A 21772-nucleotide genomic window follows, 5' to 3' on the forward strand; every position below is an offset into this window, starting at 1 on the left:
CTTCTTATGCTGGGTGCAGACTGATACCCCCATAAAGAGATTAAAGGATTATTTTAAACAGGCGGTGAGGTTGAGTAACAAGCAAGTGAGAGAAAACACTAAATGCATCCTTCATCTGAGGAAAAAAAAAAACTAAAACAATGTAAAGATGAAACATGACAGCTTGTGCAACAAGGCCCTAAAAACTGCTGGTGTGTAAATTGAGACGGTGGCAGGTGGAGATTACAGAGAGCTGCAGCTCTCCACTCCTCAGACTCTCTGAATCTCATTAACCTTTCACTAGTCGCTGTGGAGACACCGACAGCTCACCGGGGGTTGCATTTCATTCATCACCTTCACTTATTCTCCAGCGCGCACATCATCCGCCATGTGGACGGTGCAGCCGCTGGGGCCAGTAGAACAACTGAGGGGTCCAGCATCATCAGCCTGATTTGATAGAATTAATACACACTTCGTTTATTCCACTGCTGGACCGCAAATACCTTGACATACTTCTGCGACTTGCGCGACAGAGGCCTTGCTGTTCTGTTAGAGGTTGGGGTGGGTGGGTGGGTGGGTGGTGTGGTGTGTGTGTGTGTGTGTGGGGGGGGGGGGGGGGGGGGGGTAAAGGTGTAAGGCCTTATTCAGTTGAGATGTAGATAAGGCTGTAGCTATAAAGGTAGGCTACACAATGTGAACAATTGCTCTCACATATGTACACTGACCATGGAGGCTATTTCTGTATTCGACAGCCTCACCACATGCTCTAAAAGGGTCGTGGCTGATCTTGTCGAAAGCAGAAGTGAGAAGTTTCAGGAAAATGAAAAAAAAAAAAAAAAAAAAAATGGACTTGATACGGAAAGTGCTCAAAGGCACCTTTATCTCTCTAAAGTCTCTACTTTGTGGCTTGCGTGCGTATTTAGGATGGGCCCAAATAGGCTTAATAACTGAAATGCAGCCTTCTGGCTCCTGAGCTCTTGGTGTTTCCAATAAATAAGTGCACTTGCGCAAACGGGGCGCTGAGAAAAGATAACGTCCCCCCCCCCCCCACCCACCCATCCGCTGCAGGTGATTAACTGTATTTACAGATGGAGCTTTGCACTATTCTCTGTTGGTTTAATGGGGCCCACACAGATGAATCCTGGAGGTAAAGGCTGTGGCCGTCTGCAGGGATGTTGCTGACTATTGCATCAGATGCACGGTTTGAGCTGCCTCTTGGGATTTCAAACTGCGTGTGTTTGCGCGTACGCGGGCCTCTGCAGGGCGTGTGTGTGTGTGTGTGTGTGTGTGTGTGTGTGTCTGCTTGTTGATATGTCTGTCATTTGCGTGCGTGTGTGTGCGTGCGTGTGCGGAGAGAAATAGAGTTGTTGTCCTCACGTCCACAGATGATCTGTGTTAATAAATTGTCACTATCTTATTTTTAGGAGCACATTGTATCACAGCCACCCAAAATAGTCGACAATGCAGCTCATGCTGCGATTCTGTTAAAATCTAAATTTATCTTTTTAAGCTGACAACATGTCTGCTGTCCACGAGTGTCTTAGCTTTGCGTTTGATCACTTAATTTCTCGATTTTGTCGCCCCATTCACTGTCTGCCCTGTGGTTTCATCTGTGACACCCGGGGATTGCTGACAAACGTGCCCAGTAACAGCAAGTCTGCAATGGGCTGTGCAGCAGCTGTGACACGGAGCAGTCTGACGCAAAGAAGGTGCACAATAGTTGTGATCGTGCTTCATTCCTGTGTTTTTTTTATTTTTTTATTCTAACATATGAAGAAGCAATGGCTGTCCAGTGTAACGCAGCTCGCTGCAACACCCTATCTGCAAACACTTCCTCTGCGAAGCCTCTATTGACGATTATTCGCCGACTGTCTGTGATGGTAGTGGATCCAAATGTGCTGCTTTTGCATCATGACCTCTTGTCGGGCATTCCTGTAATTCAGTCCAGCCCGCAGAGGCCTGTGCATGTCATGATTTCAGTTCACGCTGCAGTCTAAACTTATCCCATCATCTACTGAAGACACTGAGACTGATTAGTGCAGAGGACCCGTTTCAGCCAGTCTGAGCACTGAGGGTGTCAGCAGATCACTGCACTGTGCAGCCAGCAACACTGTTATTGAACTTTTCTTTACTTATAGCCGAGGTATGTTACATTAAATCAAATGATAACAGGCCACTACGCGCAAGCTTCAATCCCACAACATGTTATTTAAACTCCAAACACGATGTTTCTTCACAGACAAAAAAAATGTTTTGAGAAATTAGACTAAAAAGACATTTTTAAAAACATAATTCAAATTTAAATTTTGTAAATTTCAAAAGTTTAATTTAATGAACTTCATTAATTCTCTATAAAGTGATTCCTCACTTAGCACATATATATAGGCTACACATTTACATATTCATTATACATATTAGCACATGTACAGATGAGCAGTTTAGTGCAGCTACTAAATCGCAACTTCATTAAATTAAACAGGTTTTGGGATTTTTTTCTTTAACCTTTGCCCTTCACCTGATTGCATTGATTCATGATGGATAATTTTACTTCTTTAGGAAATAAAATTAGAATAAAATCAATAAGATACAATAAAAAGACATCATTTTTGTGGGAGTGATTTTGTGGGTCAATATTAATAGACAGTGATCACATTGTGTGTTTTATTTTCATGCACAGGAACTCAACCAAACTCTGTCGTCATATTTAAAAAAAAAAACTTTTTATAATAATAATAATAAAATATCTAAACAGACTACTTTTAAAAAGAGTTTGAATTATGCTGGTGAACAATATTTTATATTACACATGATGAAATAACACATCGGTTCAGAGAAAATAAACCCTCACAGTTCGCTGTGTCCCTCCTAAAGTAACTGTGACACTAATCCTGTGTGAACATGATCAATAACAGTGTCAGCCTGACAAGTGGGATTCAAGAACCTGGGGGGGCAGAGGGGGCTTTAAGTGGTCTCTAACACAATTAATAACAGTTCAGTGCTGATACGACGTCATTTTTATACCAGACACATTCTGATCAATTAGATGCAAATGATCAACATCACCGCGCCACATGTTTCCTCCACCTCACTCCAAGTCAGTGAAATCACTGCGCAAAATCCCAACTACCTCCACAGCGGCCCTTGGGACTGCATTTGACTAAACGTGCATGTGTGTGTGTGTGTGTGTGGGTGTCTGGATTGAGTTGTTGCATCTCTTCTGTGGAACTTCTTGTAAAAAAAAAAAAAAAAAAGTCTCTGACTGACGCGTCTGAAGGCGGACGGGAAGCGGAGGGAGCGCGTCCAATGGCGCGCGGCCGAGGAGGCGGCGTGTGGTGACAGAGAGAGGCGGGCTGCAGCGGCCAGCTGTTGGAAAGCAGCGCCCCTGAGCCATCCGCTGCTACTTCATCAGGTGAATATCTGCACAGAAACACGGGGGCAGAGCACCAGGGCTGACTTCTTATCGAGCATTTCAGCTTTTTTTTTTTTGCCTCGATCAACTGGGTGCAGCTCGAAAGCAGCGGGGGGGGGATCGAGGGACAGGTGAGACCACACTCTCTATTTGAGTTGTTGCTTTTTGTTTGTTTTAATTGAAGCATGTGCATTTTTTTTTCTTTTTATAAATATGTTGGTTTTTAAGGCAAATGAGCAAATGGGGTCCCCGGGGTTTTCCCGCATGGCAGCATTCATGACACAGCTGTTCGTAAAGTACCTGTTGCTGAGGCAGTGAACGCAGCGCACAGATGAGTCTATATTAAACAGACAGGGATGCTTGGCAACTCGGGCACAGACAGGCTATTCTTAAACTTGTCTATTTGAATGACGTCAGCAATTTGTTAGGCCTAATTATATAAACAACTTTTTTTTTTTTAAGCTGTGTCTTTTTACAGTGTTTTTATTGTGGATTTTTATTTTTAGCGCTGTGCCAAATGAATCCGCGTCCTTTGGATGTAGACACACCCCTTGACTCCTGAACGCATTCAGCATTAGACTGATTTGACTGTTTGAAACTTTTAGAATCTGGTATAAGTAGTGACATAAGTCGTTTTATTACCCTTTTAGCCACTAATCAAGCAAAACCTGCCTCTTAGATTCACACTACACACAGTGGGTCTAGACATAGAAAGGTCTTAATTCAAAAAGATGCACAAATGTTTACCTGTGTAATTTGTCATTAAGGTGTGTCACAGCTGGTTCTCAAATTACTCTAAAAAGTCTTGATAAATATTTCCCACTGTTTGTGGAAAGATCAGATGTTAAGCTCATGCCTGCATGTACTATTGCTATTCTGGCTCTAGCAAAAATATCAAGGCAATTCAATTATCCCCTGTTAAAATTAGACAAATATTTCCTCACCATTTCTCAGCAAAGGCCCATTGGGTGCATGAACTGTCTGACCCTGAAAACGTGGCCCACGCAGGGGGGGCATTCATTCATCCTCCTGGATAGGTAGTACATCTTTTTCTTTAATGTAGGTATGATTTAGGTTGGGTACAATCGTCCATCATGAGCTGCAGAGTGCGATAAAAACTCATTAAGAAATAACCAGAACACTAAGTGCCTCCTTTTCATTATCGTTTCAGTTTTGATTTGAATGCCTACGACTGTGCCAGTGACATTTCAATAGTTATAATTTTGGCCATGACTCTATTAAAGTTGGGTTGTGGAGGATTTATGAATTTGTTCATGCAAATGTGGCTCGAGTATTCTATTTTGGGGCCTGGTTTCACATTTTACCCTCTTAGCACAGCTTCGGTGTGACTGAAATGACTACAACAGTGAAAACAGGGCTGCTCAGCAGCGTGTTTAAGGGCCATTGACAGTGCTATAGTAGCCTACTGCTGCTGCTGCAGTTCAGTGCAGTCCAGTTCTCTAGTAATACTACATATAATAATAATAGTGAAATACGTATCACCAATATGACTTCTCTTTTGGTAACCTTTGTTGTATTTTGCATGGCTGAAAGAAAATACGTCTGAAAAGTATATCACGGCAAGACACAGCTGTTGAAATATGTGATGCAGAAAGTTGTTTCAGAGAGAGAGGGAGAGAGAGTGGAAGCTGATAACATCTCCACCAGCCTTTGATGAATTTGGCCTTTTTTATTCAGCCATGTTCAACGGCCAACAGTGCAAATGGACCTGTGTGATGGACATGGAGTCATTCCAAAAATCTTTGCCAGCCCCGAGAAGCCGTTAGCATTTTTGACTATCATGCTTACATTATCTTATCGATAGAAACACGTTCTAGCCATCATGCTTTGAATGACTCATGGAAAGAAAACCATTGAAGCAGAACCCTCAATACTCTACAAATGCCCCACTTTCTTCCCCTTCTCATTCATGCATAGAGTTCACTGCAGCAAGAACAACACCTAGCACATGTGTCAATGAGGGTCAAATCCAACCTATTAAAATAAGTTTTTTGATGCACAGCGCTGACTTTTTGTTGTCCCGGTGAGGTCCCCGGTGACAGACAGACTCTCCCGCAGTATGTCAGAGAGCACGGGTGCTGGTGCCCGCTGTGCGCCTGTACTCAGTTTTTTCCACTGTGTCGCCTCTGGGAAGGTGTCTGACAAAGGTGCAGCCTCTCCCTATAGGAGCTGCAAGACCCAGGGGCAAGTAAGCATGTGTGCAATAATTGCATTATTACGGGACACACAGTAATTCACAGTTCTACATTAATATGTTAAATAGGACATCTGGGACTCGTGGACAACTAGAGGGGGAAAGAAGTTTTAAAAAAAAGAACAACGACCCCCAAAACAACCTGCTTTTCTGTTGAATGAGGTTTGGATGTTGACCCTAGAGGTCAAAGCCAGTAGGTGCCTTCTTCTGGGCTAGTTGTGCTGCATTCGTAGACCTCAAGCGGCAGTTGTTGTGCGGGAAAACGTCCAGACTTAGCTGACGTGCAAGGCACAGCCAGGCTTTTCCTGCCTGTCTCGGCCTTGCTACTAAACCACACAGCTATATAGCTAACTCCACAGCATTTGGCTGGAGGTGTAGCTATATTTACTCAGCTAGTCATGTGTTTTCACTGTGCTGTCTGTGGCGATGATAGCCGTTTTTTTTTTTTTTTTTTTTTTCTATATTTGAGAGGAGAGGAACTTTCTGAGATAAAGATCTTTCTGCCCTGTTTAGAACATATGTCCCACTTCCCTCTCTTCTCACCATTAACTCGTCTTGATATAGAGTTAAAATGTCTCACTTCTGGTCCAAAAGAAAGAAAAAGAAAAACAGAAGAGCTAGGCCTGCTGTCAGTTTGGTTCTTTGTGGTAGCTCACTTGTTAATCACACAGACCAGCGCTGGCTTTTGTGGCCCTCAGAAGCAAAAGCTATTTGTCCAGGGCTTGCTCTGTTGTACCTTTGAGACAATGGCTATGATAAGTTCACTTGAGGTTGTCGGAGTTAAGGTGTTTCTGGTGTATTCAGCACAGCAGACATCACCGGACTTTATAAGGTAATAATGAGGGCGAAGAGGTGGATTCCTCCACAAATGTCCCAGATGTCTGTGCCAAGCTTGCATTGAGGGACAGCGGGTACTTTAGGGGTCGTGGGAACACGAACGCCATATCCGCTTAGGCACCATCAGGAGGGACGGGGAACTAAATATAGAGAGGTCCAATACATATCTAGTATTAGGGGGAAAACCAGTGAAAACTCCTCTGGGGATTGTTGAAGTGCGGTACGGTCAGGTCAGAGGACTCAGACACTCGCTGTTTTGACTGTGGCGACTGCGAAATGAGAATAACTCATGCACAGAGCAAATGTATGTAGCATTTGATTTAGTGTTGCGTGATGTTGCAGCAAAGTCACTTTGTGGCCCTCCTGATTCACAAAATAAAATGTAACCATGATTCTCCAGTGTCCGTCTCTACACAGTCCAGCAGGGGAAAGTGCAGGAGCGGGGGATTTGTAGACCAAGAAAAACAGACAAAAAGCGAGTGTGAGTTTCAAAAATTGACATTCTCAAGCAAACCTTCTGCCCCTGAAAAATTTTTTTTTTCCTGACCTGGCTGTTCATGAGAGACGAGTGGGTGGCTTTTAGCATCAGCCATCTTTCAAAAACACGCCGCTTTCCTTCTACTGTTTGGTTTCAGCTATTGCCTACTGAACCTTTAAAAGGAGCTATTGACTGTATTTTTAACCCTGTCTCTTGGGGCTGCGCAGCGCTGCAGAGCACTGCGCTGCTGGCCCTGGGGTAACCCAGACTGAGGGGGGTGTCAGACTGTGTGGACTGCTGGCCCGGCAAGGACCTCTCTAACTTTAGATCGCATCGCCTCATGGTGGTAAAAATACACACCCTGCCCTTACCAAAGGGAATGGGACTGGAGTCACTTAAACCAAATGCACAATGTTATCCCACCAGCGTTATACGAAAATGACAAAAGATGTATTACAACGCGTTAGTTTCACTGTAGAATTTATTTTCATAATAAGGAAAGCTTGTAAATTTTAGCCTTTAATGTTATTTTTATTTGTTGCCATTGAGCGCAGCAGCGTAAACGCCAATAAAACAAATCTATTTCCTTCTGCTACTATAACCCTGCTATATTTTCTTTTTACAGGTGTCAAAAAGGCAGAAAGCAGAAAAAAATGGGAAGAAAGAAAATACAAATTTCGCGTATTCTGGACCAGAGGAATAGACAGGTGGGCGCACAGTTTACGCTATATTTCATTTTTATCAGAACTAAAACCAAAAGCCTTTCTTATGGTCTACATATAATATAAAAGTGAAATGTATATAGTGTCATAATAACTCTTTCAGTGATTAGAAGGGAAGTCATTACTTGATCATGATCAACACTAAATTACTTTGCAATTATTTTAACAATTGAATTAAATAGTTTTCAGTGATTTTTTTATTTGAAGATTTGCTGCTTTTGTCAGTTTCCTCTCATTGTAAAGTGAGTATTTTGGTTTCTAGGCTGTCGGTCAATAAAACAACAATAAGACATTTTGAGATATACACCTCGGGCTCGGGGGAGTTGGACTTGGACTTGAACATTTTTCCACCACTTTCTTAGATTTTATAGAACTCAGGGTTGGGTAACAGTAAAAGTCACATATACTGCACTGCTGGTATTGATTGACAGAAGTGAATAATGTTTCTGAAAATATCGACTTGACGAAACACAAACTGCAGCATATATTTTGTGCAGTTGTGCAGAATATGCTGTAGACATCGCTCCATACAGATACGACAGGGGAATATGTTCTCTTCTGCAGTTACTGTAGCGTAGTCATTGCAGCCTGTGATGGGAACTTAGAGCCAAGTTAAAAAACAAACTTAAAAACATAGAGCAACTGCAAGACTTACTGTATAATATGGAGATTTTTAATTGGCAAAAAGACAATTACTGAAACTATTAAAAAAATATCTACGGTGATGGCACTTTGGCTCTTTCACACACTGAACAAAGCAGGCTGAGCGCTATAACAGCACGGCGCGCTCTGAGATTCTTTGAGACATATTTGCAATTTTGTGCGCCGTAAATATACATAAGTTTACTGTGAACCGAGTTAGTGTACGCAAGGGATCAATAAAGATATTTCCTGCTAAAAAAACATAAAAACTACCAAAGAACTATAAATAGTCAATCCATATTTTGCATGAGCAGTATTATAATTATTATATATATAATTAACACTACTAGGGGTTTTTAAAAGTTACAATCATCAAATCATCAGATTCAAGTTTGGATTTTCATTTTATTTTGGGAGTTGTATTTAATTTGTTGCATTTGTAACCCATTTATAAGGCAAACACATTGAAGCTAACGTATTCTACTGATGTGAATACATAATGGTGGGATGACATAAAAAATCTGTGGTTTTCGTGCTGTAGGTGACCTTCACCAAACGTAAGTTTGGTCTGATGAAAAAGGCATATGAGCTGAGCGTGCTGTGTGACTGTGAGATCGCCCTCATTATCTTCAACAGCACCAACCGTCTGTTCCAGTACGCCAGCACAGACATGGACAAAGTGCTGCTGAAATACACAGAGTACAGTGAGCCACATGAGAGTCGCACCAACACCGACATACTGGAGGTACCGTCCGACCCGCTATTGAACGAAATGACAGTAAAGCAGGATTTAAGTTGAGCTAATTAGGAAGCATGAACACTGAGTCTAGGTTTCACCCTCATCAGGTGTTGCACTTTGGCTTTTCTAAGTCTTCATGTTAATATTGTGAATAATTTCCCACATGTACTTTTTGTTCTGCGTCAGACTCTGCGTAGGAAAGGCCTGGGCCTTGACGGCTCAGAGCTCGACGGCGAGGAGAGCATGCAGGTGGCGGCAGACAAATATCCTCTCAGCGAGGGCATGGATCTCTCTGTGGCTCGGCAGCGTTTCTATGTCAGTCCACACACCACACATTCACCACATGTACACGAGCATGAGCACTCAGCAAACACGCACACATACTTATACACCTACAAACATACCAGGTTTAGCTGAAACGAATCATTTGTTCGGCAGTTCAATTTCATTCATTACTTTTCACAAAGTTTCTCTTAGTTTAAAAAGAAATATATATTATTTTTTTTATGGTTCAGGCTCCATCACTACTCTCACCTGAGACCCAGTTCCTGGTGTCTGCTGGCTGTGAAAACGGGTTCCCCAACTCATCTGGATCCAGCGGGGCCTCCCACAGACCCCCGGGCTTCAAAACGCTCAACTCCAGACCCAGCTCTGCCAGTCCTTCTGGACCTCATGCACATCCTGCATTCATGTCTCCACACTCAGGTGAGGAGACAGGCTGGTCTCATGAAAACCTACGAGTTGCTCTGCAAAATAACATGCACACAATTTGAAAAAGAAGATTATCACTGTGGATAGCTTTTTAATAATACCTGTTTACATATGTTTGAAATATTGACGAACGAACATTCTTCTATATTAAAATACAATATCAATACATGAAACACTCTCGTAGCCTCCCTGCTAGATGTTTGCTGTGAATTTCACATGTGCTCTGTTGACCTACTGTGCAGCTGGCTGTAAACTCACAGGAAGTCTGGGTGTATCTGTGTGTGTCTGTGTGTGTGTGCGTGTGTGTGTGCGTGAGCTCAGTAATCCACACATGCAGTCGCCCTGTTTTGTGAAACTGTCCCTCCACCAGTGTAACAGCGGCTGTAACCAGTTCTGTGGTTTCTCTACAGAATGTATCACACCTGCCAGTATCAGGCTCTGTCTTTAACTATTTGGGGGCTCTATGATGTCATTAGACATTGATCATTCACAGTGTCTTAGTGTTTTCCTAATAACTTATGTATACTGTTGGTTTATGATATATTCTAATATGAATTCTGTCGGGTCATCTGCACATTTGACTGTACCACAGACATTAGCATGAACTTGTAAATTAAGGCTGACCGCCGTGCCATAGACATCAAATACTAATTTAAAGGTCAAACCAAAAGAAGAAGTTTGTTTTTGTGTTGCACTTGCAGGCACAGAGGAAGGTGACATGTTACAGAAAAATAAATTATTCTCGTGTGTGTGTGTGTGTGTGTGTGTGTGTGAAACAAGCTCACATCTCTTTTCACTTCCTGCTCCTTTCTTTCACTGCGTAGGTATCGGCTACTCCGTGTTCTCCCACGGCAACCTGAATCGAGCCCTGGACATTAAAACCCCCCCTCCCCTCAACCTTGGCAGTGAGAACCTGCGGGGAGATGCTGCGACTAATCAGGCCATGGGTCCCACACGTGCTAACCACAACTCTGCTGTAAGTGGCTTTTACTATCCAGTGTGATTAACACAAATAGGTGTCAATGAATCGAACACACAGTGTTCAGTGCCTTTAAAACACACAGTTCTTTATCAAAACAGAATGAATGCGGCATTACATGCAAATTGGCTGCGCATCTATTGCACTAGCAGTTTCACAGTTGTTCTGACTCACTCACACCTCTCCCAATTACAATATTCATACGTTTTATTTAGTGGGTATACTATGATATCTCTGCGTCGCTTCTAACTCTTCAATTTCCCTTATTCTCTGATCAGCAGAGGGGTCTGTTGTACCAGGGCCTGCACAGCGGCAGCTCCATGGTAGCCATGGGCAAGGCGGGGCTGCTCGGCCACAGTTTGGGAGGGTACGGCCTTCCTTCCCCAGGAGCTTCTGGTGCGTTCGCTCTGCATCGTCTCTTCTATTTTAAATTAACGTATATGGAGGAAATGTATAATTATTCCCTTTAGGCGAAGAAAATCTCATATTTGTTGATTATCATAGATCTTGTGATTTATAGTCATGTTATTTATCTTCTTCCAGAGTACAGCCAGCCCGGTTTTTACCACTCCGTGAGTCTACAGCGAGGAGCGGTGAACCCCTGGCAACCAGCTCAGCCTCCTCAGCAGCCCCATGGGCCTCATGTAGCCCCAGGGTGAGCATACTGCTAATGTGTCATACGGTACTTGTGTGTTTGTAAAATATACAGTAGATATACTGATAGAGTGGAGAATCTTTATATTGTTCTCTGCTGCTGTGATTTTTTTTACCATTTACTTTTGCTGTGCAGGCACAAAACAATAAAAGAGAAAAATGTGTTGACTATATATTTTTAATTAAAGAATAAAAAATACAATTGAAGAAATACAATTAAACATAAATTAAAAGACATACATTATGCACACGTCGTGTCCCTGACTGAAGAAAGATGTCCAAACTTGAACTTTTCTCTTTGTCCTCCGTCTTGTTGTTTCCAGGACGTCCAGTGGAGGGTGCTCCTTCCCCACTCAGTCTTGCCCCTCAACGTCCCCACACCTGCTGTCCCTCAGCATCAAATCGGAGCGCAGCTCTCCTGAGCACATGTCCTCACCCACCTCCCCTCCTCTGCACCACCTCAGGCAGCACTCTCCTATTAGCAACCCTGATTCGGCTCGCCATACCCCTCCGGAAACCCACCCGGCCAATGAGAGGAAGGAGTTTCCCAAAGCTGGCTACCCGCAAGAAGAGGAGGAGAGAGGGCAGCAGCTCAGGCAGTTAGAGATGAGCGACAGCTGGCAGAGATAGCTGGTTAATGCAGTCTACCAGCATCTCCCGTTCTATCAAAACCATACACACGCAGATATAAAACAGAAGATAGCGAGATGGGGCCACTTTGCGCCCATCATCCCAGAGAGGAAAGCCTCTCTTTGTCTCCTCACACAGAGCTGGTCTCTCCTGGGCGGTGGAGAATCTTTCTGTGCATCCCCTTGATTTGAGATGAGATGCACACAGACATTTGCTTTTTGTTTGGTTAGGTTTAGTTTTGTGTTTGATGTTTAAATACAGTTTGAGACATGTTGAGACGTTTTATTCTGCTAGCTACAGCAGCACAGCGGGACCAACTGAATTTCTCCTAAAGTGCAAAACGTATGTGTGTATGTGCAAATTTGGATTTCAAAGCGGCCTCCAACTTAAATTGTAAGTAGGTCGGTGTTTTTTGATGTAAAAATAGGAAAATAGCTGTAAAGTTACACGCCAATGCGTCATAAATGTTACAGTATAAAGTAGAAGGCTATGAAAACAACTGAAACCACAGTAAACTCTCTCTATGACATGGTCTTTTTACACAAACCAGTTAGATGTCCCGTCAACAGGAGTTTTGTAACCGTTCCTTTTGTCCATACCGGCTGTGAAAAGATCCGCTTTATTATTTAGTGTAAAAAAACAGGAAGGACACAATTCATTCTAAACACAAATACAATCTAAATCAGCTAATATGAGGTTTGAAACATAGGATCACATTAATACAGGATCTCCTCAGAGCCAGTGTGGTCAGGAGCGACAATCACAGTTACTTAAACTGTCTAACTGTACACATGGTCACGGAAGTTTGTTTTCTTTCTCTTTTCAATTTGAATAAAAATTGGGAACCTTTTTGTTCACGCTCTGGGTGTCAGTGGATCTTAGCAATGTAAATCAGGGTTTTCTTAGATAGTCTGTCTGGGTTTTTGTTTTGTTTTGTTTATTTGTTTGTTTATTTTTTTGCATGACTATAAATACAGATAAGCTTTAAGCTTTAGTCGTATTACTTCCCCGGATACTTCCTCAGCAGACTGGCATATTTACTGCTGATATTTTTCCTATGCATTGTAATCAAATGCTACAACTGCCAAAGATGTAGCTATTTGTTTATAACATCTATATTTAATTGGTAATGTAAAATAGTATCAAGGGCTTTATTAGTAAATTAATGTTGTAGCTATTAATAAACTTTACTGTCTTTGCTGTCACCGGCTGTGATTTGTAAGACTGTGTAAGACACTGTGTAACCAATGAGTAAATATTTGGAGGATATTTCATCAAACAGTGACTAATTAAATTTATTTTAGTTCTCATATACTATGTAAATGAACTGTGCACTGATTTTGGGCACTGGGTATCCATGTGATTTTTCATGTTGAACATTTGTTTAAACAGAACATAGTCATGAATTTCTACTTAATGTCCAAAAGGTGTCACCTTTTCTCTTACAGCATTTCGGTTTGAACGAGAGGTTGCAGAGCAGTGAAGAGCAGCCCGTCGGTGACAAACTATCTAATGAATCACTGTGACACGACAAAGGTTCAGTGTTTCACCCCGGAGACATTTAACAAATACATCACGGCAAACTGTGCAGAGATTCAGTGAGCCTGCCAGTGGAGGGCATCGATTTCAAGTGCTGCTGTGGAATTAGCTTTTTTTTTTTTATATATAAATTTTTATATGCATATGTTATGTGGATTCAAATCAGCATGAAAAACCAAGTTATCAGTATTGTGATGTTTTGGATTGAGTTTTTATATGTTTTCTGAACGCTTCACTAACCAAACAGAGAGATTTTCCTTTTTTGGACATTTGTTGTGATTCCTTTTAAAAATAAAAATGGTTTGATTTGTACATTTACCCGAGCCTGTTTTTTTTATTTTATTTTTACAGAAAATATTTAATTTATCACCTTTCTGTTGAGGGAAAAATGTGATTCAGTTTTTTTTCTTCTCATGTTCATTCAATGTTAAGACAGATAAAGTGTCATCCACTGCTGTGTAGCTATCAAGCTTTCATGTGTCCATTTATTTAGTTTTATTCACCTCTGTTCCATCTTTTGAACATTACACACACACACACTCCCTCATTATCATGTCTGGCCCCTGTCAGGCAGCTCGCCATGCAGCCAGCAAACGAGAGGAAAAAGAATGGACCACTTTAAAAGCCTGGACACCCTGGGTCTTCAAAAAATATATTCAGCACAAAAAGGCTAATTTCCACAGCTGGTTGTCTGACAGTAACTATCCCTATGTTAACCCTATGGAGCTTTTGCCGCCTTTTCCATCTCAACTAAAAGCAGATTCAAGCCCTGGTTGGTCTCTGTCGTCTCTCCTCCCTAAATTAAAAGAGACCCTCACTGGGGTCATGTCTGGTCTGCTCCCCTGAGACAAGGCTGGACCCACTCTGTAGGCCATGTCTGGGACACACACACATTGTATGGCAGTCAGTGTGAGGACACTCATTGACATAATGCATTCTCCAGCCCCCTACTGCCGCGTAGGCCATGCTAATCTACTCTGTTCACATGTGCTGCCTTGCTTTAACCCTAATCATCACAACTAACTGCCTCACCCTAAACCTTACTCTAACCCTAACCAAAACCTAAGTCTAACCCTAAAATCTAGTCTGACATTGCTCTTTAAACACCCTTCTCATTGTGAGGACCAGCTAAAATGTCAGTCTAATGGTTAAAAATTCATGCTGGTTCTCACAATGATAGACACATGCACACACACACACTGTTGTTCCCATAGCAACCACAGCCAACCATGGTTGCATGACTTGGCCCGCTGCAGCCCACAGAGCAGACTGAAGGGGCCCCGGGGCCTCCAAGCACAGATGCACATAATTAATGTGATTATATAGATATGTCAACCCCGTCACCTTTGAGTTCGTTAGGCCGGACGTTCTCGTAGACCCGTCAGAGAGGAACAGAGCTCGGTCATGGTGCCGAGAGTGCTACTTACAAATATGCAAGCCTCCGTGTGCTTCTGAGTCATGTAGAAACAACATGGGAAACATTTTACTTAAATATTTTTTTAACTAATTCCTTTTCTTACGACCTTTAGTTGGTGTATACCCAAAATTCCTCACTTCTCTCTCAATGTCTTTATGACTACTGATATCCTTAGTTTAAGCATGTCCCATAAAAAGACAACGAGGCAGCTTTCTAAATCTGAAAGCCTTTTGTGGATTTTGATTGTACATGGAAGTTAAATTATATTGCCAATAAATCGCTTCAGCCTCTCGTGTCTTGCTCTGAAAAGTAACATTTCTTTATTGTTGTTACACAATTGGCATGTAAATCTGAGTGCTCTGATGATGTCCCTGATTATAAATCTAGTGTGGATAACTTTACAGTGCACTTTGCACTGAGAAATTAGATTTGTATCACCCTATATGAAATTATTAATAATAACTTTAACAAAATATGACCAAGTTAGGAAGCGACAAAGACTTCTTCCAGACTCACTGGGGGCATCAGGGTCATAGTGATTATCACTGATTAAAGAATGATCTTCTCATGAGGTTAGGGTCAGAGTTCAGGAGTCAGCACAGCGGCAAGACTCCCCATTGTCATGCACAACGTTCTTTATCAATTGTCAAGTGGAGCACTGATTTTGAAAAGGAAATGTTTCATCAGAGATTTCTCCCATGCTGCTCATGGGAAAGCAGAAGTAACTGGCAACACTACATGAAAATATTGTTTTTAATAAGCCACACAAAGAAAACATACAAGTTGTAACCAAAGGTTTGCACACCATGCATTCAGAAAACATAATGAAACATTTTCATATGAACTTCACAGTATAGTCATTTCAGGGCATTTAATTCAAATATCCTAATTAAAAAAACAAACAAAAAAAACATACACACACACACACACACACTAAAATCAAAACTTGCCACAAACTGAATGCAAACATACAGAAATTACAGCATCTGTATCATTTCTAAATAACAAATGTCATTTCAGCATCATAAATAAATAAATAAATCTACTGATCCAAACATGGCTTTGATTACGTACATGTATGTGACCGTCAATAAAAACAGCAAAAAACTAAAATTACAGTAGTGTTTGAAATGCAAAAGAAAAACAGAAATGATTACAGAGTGTTAATTTAATATTTCCACTGATTCTATTATTTCGTAATACGCATAAAGAAGGAGGAGGAAGGAGATTTTGAAACGGACTCAAACTCCCTGAGCTCCCAGGCACTTAGGAATTCTGAAGGAAAACTCTTTCGATAAAAGCAACCACTCTTTATTTATTGGCTGATGAACAGCCACTAACTACAGTTCAGAGTCATTCACACTCGACAGTTTTAAATTCATAGGCTGTGTCTGCGCTTTACTAGTTGCATTGCAGACCAAAAACAAAAACAAAAAAAAACATTTAGCACTCGTGAATCGGTTCCTCAACAGGGACAGAGTCCCTCACAAAAATCAAAAGGCTCATCTATAAAAGAGTTAAGTACTAATACTCAGCCTGGTACCATTAAATATCTGAAATGCAGCATTTGAACAATGTGGTTTACACTGGCATAGATAACTAAAGCTGCAGAAAAACGTTCGACTGACGTCGTCAGAAGATGATCAGGGGCCTGGATCACAAAGTGAGACAGTGGGTTAGGTGGATAATGTTGGACTTAAGGTTTCTCACTTTTAGGATCCCTTTGATAACCTGAGCTGTAGTTCAGAAAATCTGATCAAAACCTAAGTCTTTGTACTGACCAGTCAAATTCCAGGAAAGTTTGTTCATATCTATGTGACTGTTCGTTTGCATGGTGAGTTAAAAGTACAACACTTCAGCAGGTACAAGGCAATTATTGACCTTTGTGTACCTGCCTTTTTAGCAGGAAGTGCTTTACTTTAACTGTACTTTAAGTGTCACTCATTATGGTTCGATTACAATGAGAGAGGAAAAATGTGAACACAAAAACGATAAAAACAAAAATAGAACATTTTATTATTATTTCTATGGTAATATGGAAATTATTACCTCTATAGCCTCTAATTTTCTGTGGGTCATGTTAAGACTCATGGTGCTATCAGTGTTGTTTATAAGATGCATGCGAACAAGCTCATAGTTGGACTGATCTGGAGCCAGATTTGACGGAGTCAGCTAAAACCAGTTCTCAAGGTTTGCCAGTGTTTTTTTTGTGTAGCCAAGTAAGCTGAAGAAAGGTGGACTAAGCTCAACTTGCTTTGCGATACAGGTCCCAGTTCTCCCTGCAGATATTGCTATTGATAGCAAGTGGTTGTCAGGGCAACAAGATGGCAATTGTGACAGACAGTTCCCATCACCTGTCCATTGTCCCCAACCTTGACTAAAACTGATGTTAGAGCCAAAAACAACTGATTCTGACTGTAGATGTGTGGTTATGAAAAGTCGCCTCTGCAGGCATCCTTCGCAACAGGAAAACAATAGCTAAAGACGTGGCACAATCTCCTTCATGGTTAGTTCTGCATTAGGTACTGATGGAAGTAGATGCCAAAAAGAGAGCTGATGACCTGGCAGGTAGCCACCCACCAGGTGAGGAAGGCGAAGAAGCCTCGGAAGAAAAGCGGAGTGAGGATGGACCTCAGTGCAGTGAAGGTTGCTGAAAGGTGAGCTACTGTGGCCTGGATGTCTTCCTCCATGTCCTCCACTCCCTCTTCGTCGTCTTCGAGAGTGCTGGGCACCACAGGTGCTGCTGTTGGCATCACCAGTGCTGGTGTCACCCCCGGGGTCTCCTCTGCACCCATGGCCCAGGAAAATTCCCCTGGAAAGAAATTAGTGCATATTTATGTTTGACCAGAAAACCTCAGAGGCAAAAGTAAGAAAAGGAAGCCCCTGAAGGAAACCTTGTTAAGTTTCACCGACACTAAAACTGTGACATTACAGGACATCTCTGGAATAAAAAAAAAAAAAAAGAGAAAAAGACAGTGTTAATTCTTCCATTCATGCAGTGGTTGTGGATGTTTTACTTACCTAGTGCCTTAAGTGACAGTGTGGAGAATAGGATGAGCAAAATAGGAACCAGATACTGGAGTGTGACTACAGTCAGGTAGCAAAACACTCGTGTGACCTGAAAAAAATGACATTTGATTTCTGATATGTAAGTAAATACACACATTTCTATCTTATTAGGGATTACTTAGTGTAAACTGCAAAGGACAAAGGGGACTTTCCACCGTCCATTAACAGTGTCTGACCTTTCTCTGAATGTCAATGGCAGCAATACGTCCTGCTTCCTTCTTCATCTGCTCCACCCACTTCTGAGCCAGGTTGAGGTAGGCCTGCAGGTGGTAGCGAGTCAGGGCTAGACGCAGCACACACAGTCCCACTATGATCCACAGACGCATGCTGTCAAATGCTGCACTGGGCACTCTGCAAGAATGAGATTACAAGACAATAAGAAAGAAGGCAGGAGTGCTTACTAGACGTTGTAAAGTGTATTTAATACTTTTCACTATATCCACCATTTATTAGTGGATAAAGAGCTGATTTGTATGTGCACTCACATTGTGACAGATGTCTTTCCCATGGGTGCATTGGCCAGAAAGTCTCTTGCAATTGGTTTCACCCACAGAATTACCACAATAACTGGAGACAAGAAACTCATGTGCAGCAGAATCCTGCAGGAAACATTAGGCACGTCACTGACTACAGTTAACACATTACAGTCAATTATATTTTAAATAAGGCAATATGGCATTTAGAGTGTAAACTTATCATGTCTTACTGGATGAGTGGGCGGTCTGAATTCATCTGAACAGCATCGAGATGGGTCTGTGCCAGTCGCAATCCAGGGAAGGCCAAGAGAGCACCAATGTAAGCACAGACAGCAGCCAGGCCGAGCTTCACTGTCAGCTTAGTCACTGGGACTCTGGGGTCATATGAACACAGATATTTATCAGTCAAGTCTGTTACTGGCCCATGCACAGTACCAAAGCAGGGTGGTGTGTCAGTGCAAGACACAAAGTCAACCATTATTAAAGAGTGTTTCAGTTAAGCCGATACTTACGACCAGTCGGCATAACCCTGCTGTCTGGCAAAGATCTCAAAATTGTCGAAGAGGCTGGAAAATCCTGACTCCAGTCCAAACTCCAGGTAGTCCTCTCTGACCACCAGCACCAGCATGGCCACGAGCAGAGACAGGAAGCCGAAGGCGAGGCACACGGAGCGCTCGCCGCCCTCTTCAGAGCGGAAGTAGTGGCTCATCAAAGTGTGAAGGGTCTTTCTAGGGGTTGTGAGTTAAATGAAAAGAACCAGGCAGAAAAGCAGCATTCACCCATGCTGTAGATATTTTTAACCACAGTGTTTTAATATTGGGCAACTTTACAGCTGAAGGATACAGACTGAAGAGAACAGTCAAAACACACCAGATTGCTCCAATGTTGACCTCTTTGCTGGCATCCATCACGCTGTAGTAACACTCGGTGAACAGGAAGACACCAGTTGCATAGACTGCAAAATCTACCAGCCACTGGTACTCAAGGAAAAAACGCAGCACTGAAAGTAAAAGCAAGAATACAAATCCAATTAACTGTGTCTGTCCTTCGCATCACAGTGATGTGAACAGAAGGGCGGCTGTCTTACCGAGTGCGTCGATGACGCCAACTGGTGCTTTCTCCAGGTGAAGATCAATGTCTTTGGGCACTGTGAGAGGCTTGTTTTCCCCATTTTGCCTCCTAGAAATTACATAGAGGACACCTGTGTTATTACAAGAGTCTATCTTGTGTGGAGTGGCCATTTTATGTTGTGAAAGAACAAAAGGTAAAACCCTGCAGCTGTCAGACCATCCCCCAACTCCCACCTGTCTCTCCTGTTTTGTTTGGGCATTTGCTTTCCTGCCAAAGCACACAGCTCTCCTTCTGACGGGTGTTTGAATCGGAACAAACTGGAAGAAACAACATACGTATGTACATCATCAGTGCATGGCGTATTAGGTGAATAATGTATAAGCGGATTGCAAATGTGACAATACCTGCCATTGCAGAGGAGCCAGCGTGCAAAGGAGCAATGCGGAGCCATCCTCTGCATAATGCTGGCAGCCAGCAAGCTGACCACCAACTGAATTCCCATCAGTGCCTGTCAGAGAAAACACACACACTTCAATATGAGATGAAACCCCGGAAACTCCCATGTTGCACAGTTAACAATCAGTATTGCAGAGATTGCAGATTTTGGAGCCTGTATGTCCAGAAGTTTTCAAGAAGAGGCAGTTTTAACATCATAATATGTCATTTCATTCACATATATCACACACCACGATACGAATGGAATAGCAACAGCACGTGAAGTTCAAATGTCTAATACACGAATGTGTTGAAAGCTCCTACAAAACGAATGAAAGCGAGCAAATGGCCATCGTGCTAAATTTAGCTAAACACCAGCAGCTGTCAGTGCTGCTGGGAGCGTTAGCTAGCTACTTAGCATTAGCAAACTAGCTCTAATGGGAACCAGTTCAAGCTCAATGAACTCGTTAATGAACTCTACAGCGGACTGCTAAGGCTGCAAAGAAAGCAACTGCAGTCGGATATACGATTAAGTTACCATCTCTGCTCCTGAAAGATGCTGCTTGAAGCCAGATTTTCTGCCAAAACCTCCTCACTTGCAGTCAAGTCTTGAACCAACAGACATGTGAAACAGCTGAATGACCCGGATGTAGCGTCACACGCTGCCTTCAAGTGCTCCCCGATAGCTTCGTAAATCCTAAACTTTCAGAACTAACATTCTTCAAATTAAAAATCTAGAGTTTTTACGTGAATACATTGTGGAACAGTTCCTACATTAAACAATAGTGGTGTTAATAATAATATAATCATATGTCTGTGTAGCACCAATGTTTTGATCTTGTATTTGTATTTTACAAATCCTGCCACACATTTAAAACTCTGTGGTTAAATAACTTCACTGGATGTGAACACCTAACAAATAAGCACAGCCCATAGTATTGCATAAAGTTCAGTGACTTCTATCACTTCTATCAATATTTGTGATGCTCATAAAGGCCCCAGACCGGTGAGAACAATATTCAGCTTTTATTAGTATTGATATTTAAAAATAATACAATTATATTCTTTTTCCACAACGTTATTGTTAGACCTCCAAATTTTGGATACTAGTGTTTAAATATAGAAAAAGTGGGAAAATGAAAAACACGTAACAAGAAAACCAGTTTTAATTTATCATCATGCTCCCTCTTCTCATCTCTAATTAAAACATAAAATGAGATCGGTCTTAGTTCCTTGTTCTTCCTCAATACAGCTGAACGCCTCTGTCTGATCCCCCTAATGATTATCTCCATGTTTTATGCCTCCACTATCATGTATCTAAAAGTTTCATTGGATGAAAACAAACATTATGCAAATTGTGAAGCTTAAAGTCTCAGATATGCTCCTTTGACATTAAAACACACAGACACCAGGGAGGAGAAAAGAAGCAGATCGTTTGATTTAATCACGTATTAAGGCATCATTTTTTCTGTTTAGATTAGTAAAACTTAATCACTTTATAATAAGAACGTGGGGATCTTCAAACTTGTGGACACTGTTTATATCTCTGTCGCTTGGTAATGTATTTAAATGATCTCTTAGCCTCAGACTAGTGTAAGCCATGAGGTGTTTTGGGAATAATGTGGTACAAGGACAACAGCTCTGGGTGCACTGATGCATCCTCACACACACACACACACACACACACACACACACACACACACACACTGGCCTGTACATGCATCATAATGTCAGCTCATCCTCTGCAAAGCCAAGGGTTTTTCGAGCTGC

At 41.9% G+C, this 21772-nt stretch overlaps 2 protein-coding genes across 2 annotated transcripts; one reads left to right on the plus strand and one right to left on the minus strand.

Moving 5' to 3' along the window:
• The first annotated feature begins 3369 nt into the window (after positions 1-3369).
• Positions 3370-12978, plus strand: mef2b (myocyte enhancer factor 2b). The gene is made up of 9 exons (XM_026345212.1): positions 3370-3519; positions 7544-7625; positions 8824-9027; positions 9208-9336; positions 9537-9726; positions 10557-10708; positions 10990-11107; positions 11255-11366; positions 11689-12978. The coding sequence occupies exons 2-9, from the start codon at positions 7572-7574 to the stop codon at positions 11993-11995; spliced, it is 1266 nt and encodes a 421-aa protein (XP_026200997.1). The 5' UTR covers positions 3370-3519; positions 7544-7571; the 3' UTR covers positions 11996-12978.
• Positions 12979-15686: 2708 nt separating this feature from the next.
• tmem161a (transmembrane protein 161A) lies at positions 15687-20635 on the minus strand. Its single transcript, XM_026346393.2, has 11 exons — positions 20541-20635; positions 19972-20075; positions 19801-19884; positions 19584-19675; positions 19340-19496; positions 19009-19224; positions 18727-18870; positions 18506-18619; positions 18197-18371; positions 17973-18069; positions 15687-17763 (listed from the first exon to the last, which is right to left on the minus strand). The coding sequence occupies exons 1-11, from the start codon at positions 20541-20543 to the stop codon at positions 17459-17461; spliced, it is 1491 nt and encodes a 496-aa protein (XP_026202178.1). The 5' UTR covers positions 20544-20635; the 3' UTR covers positions 15687-17458.
• Between the last annotated feature and the right edge of the window lie 1137 nt (positions 20636-21772).

Source organism: Anabas testudineus, chromosome 4 (assembly GCF_900324465.2).
Source record: "Anabas testudineus chromosome 4, fAnaTes1.2, whole genome shotgun sequence".
NCBI classification, from domain to species: Eukaryota; Metazoa; Chordata; class Actinopteri; order Anabantiformes; family Anabantidae; genus Anabas; species Anabas testudineus.

Excerpts from the sequence above, each read along its gene's own strand:
- mef2b (XM_026345212.1), top strand. The coding sequence starts at position 7,572 with ATGGGAAGAAAGAAAATACAAATTTCGCGTATTCTGGACCAGAGGAAT. Across the intron at positions 9,028-9,207 it reads CCAACACCGACATACTGGAG|ACTCTGCGTAGGAAAGGCCT; the intron begins GTACCGTCCGAC and ends GTTCTGCGTCAG. Across the intron at positions 11,367-11,688 it reads GGGCCTCATGTAGCCCCAGG|GACGTCCAGTGGAGGGTGCT; the intron begins GTGAGCATACTG and ends TGTTGTTTCCAG.
- tmem161a (XM_026346393.2), bottom strand. Across the intron at positions 19,225-19,339 it reads TTGACTGTTCTCTTCAGTCT|AAAGACCCTTCACACTTTGA; the intron begins GTATCCTTCAGC and ends CACAACCCCTAG. Across the intron at positions 18,372-18,505 it reads GGAAAGACATCTGTCACAAT|AGTGCCCAGTGCAGCATTTG; the intron begins GTGAGTGCACAT and ends TCATTCTTGCAG.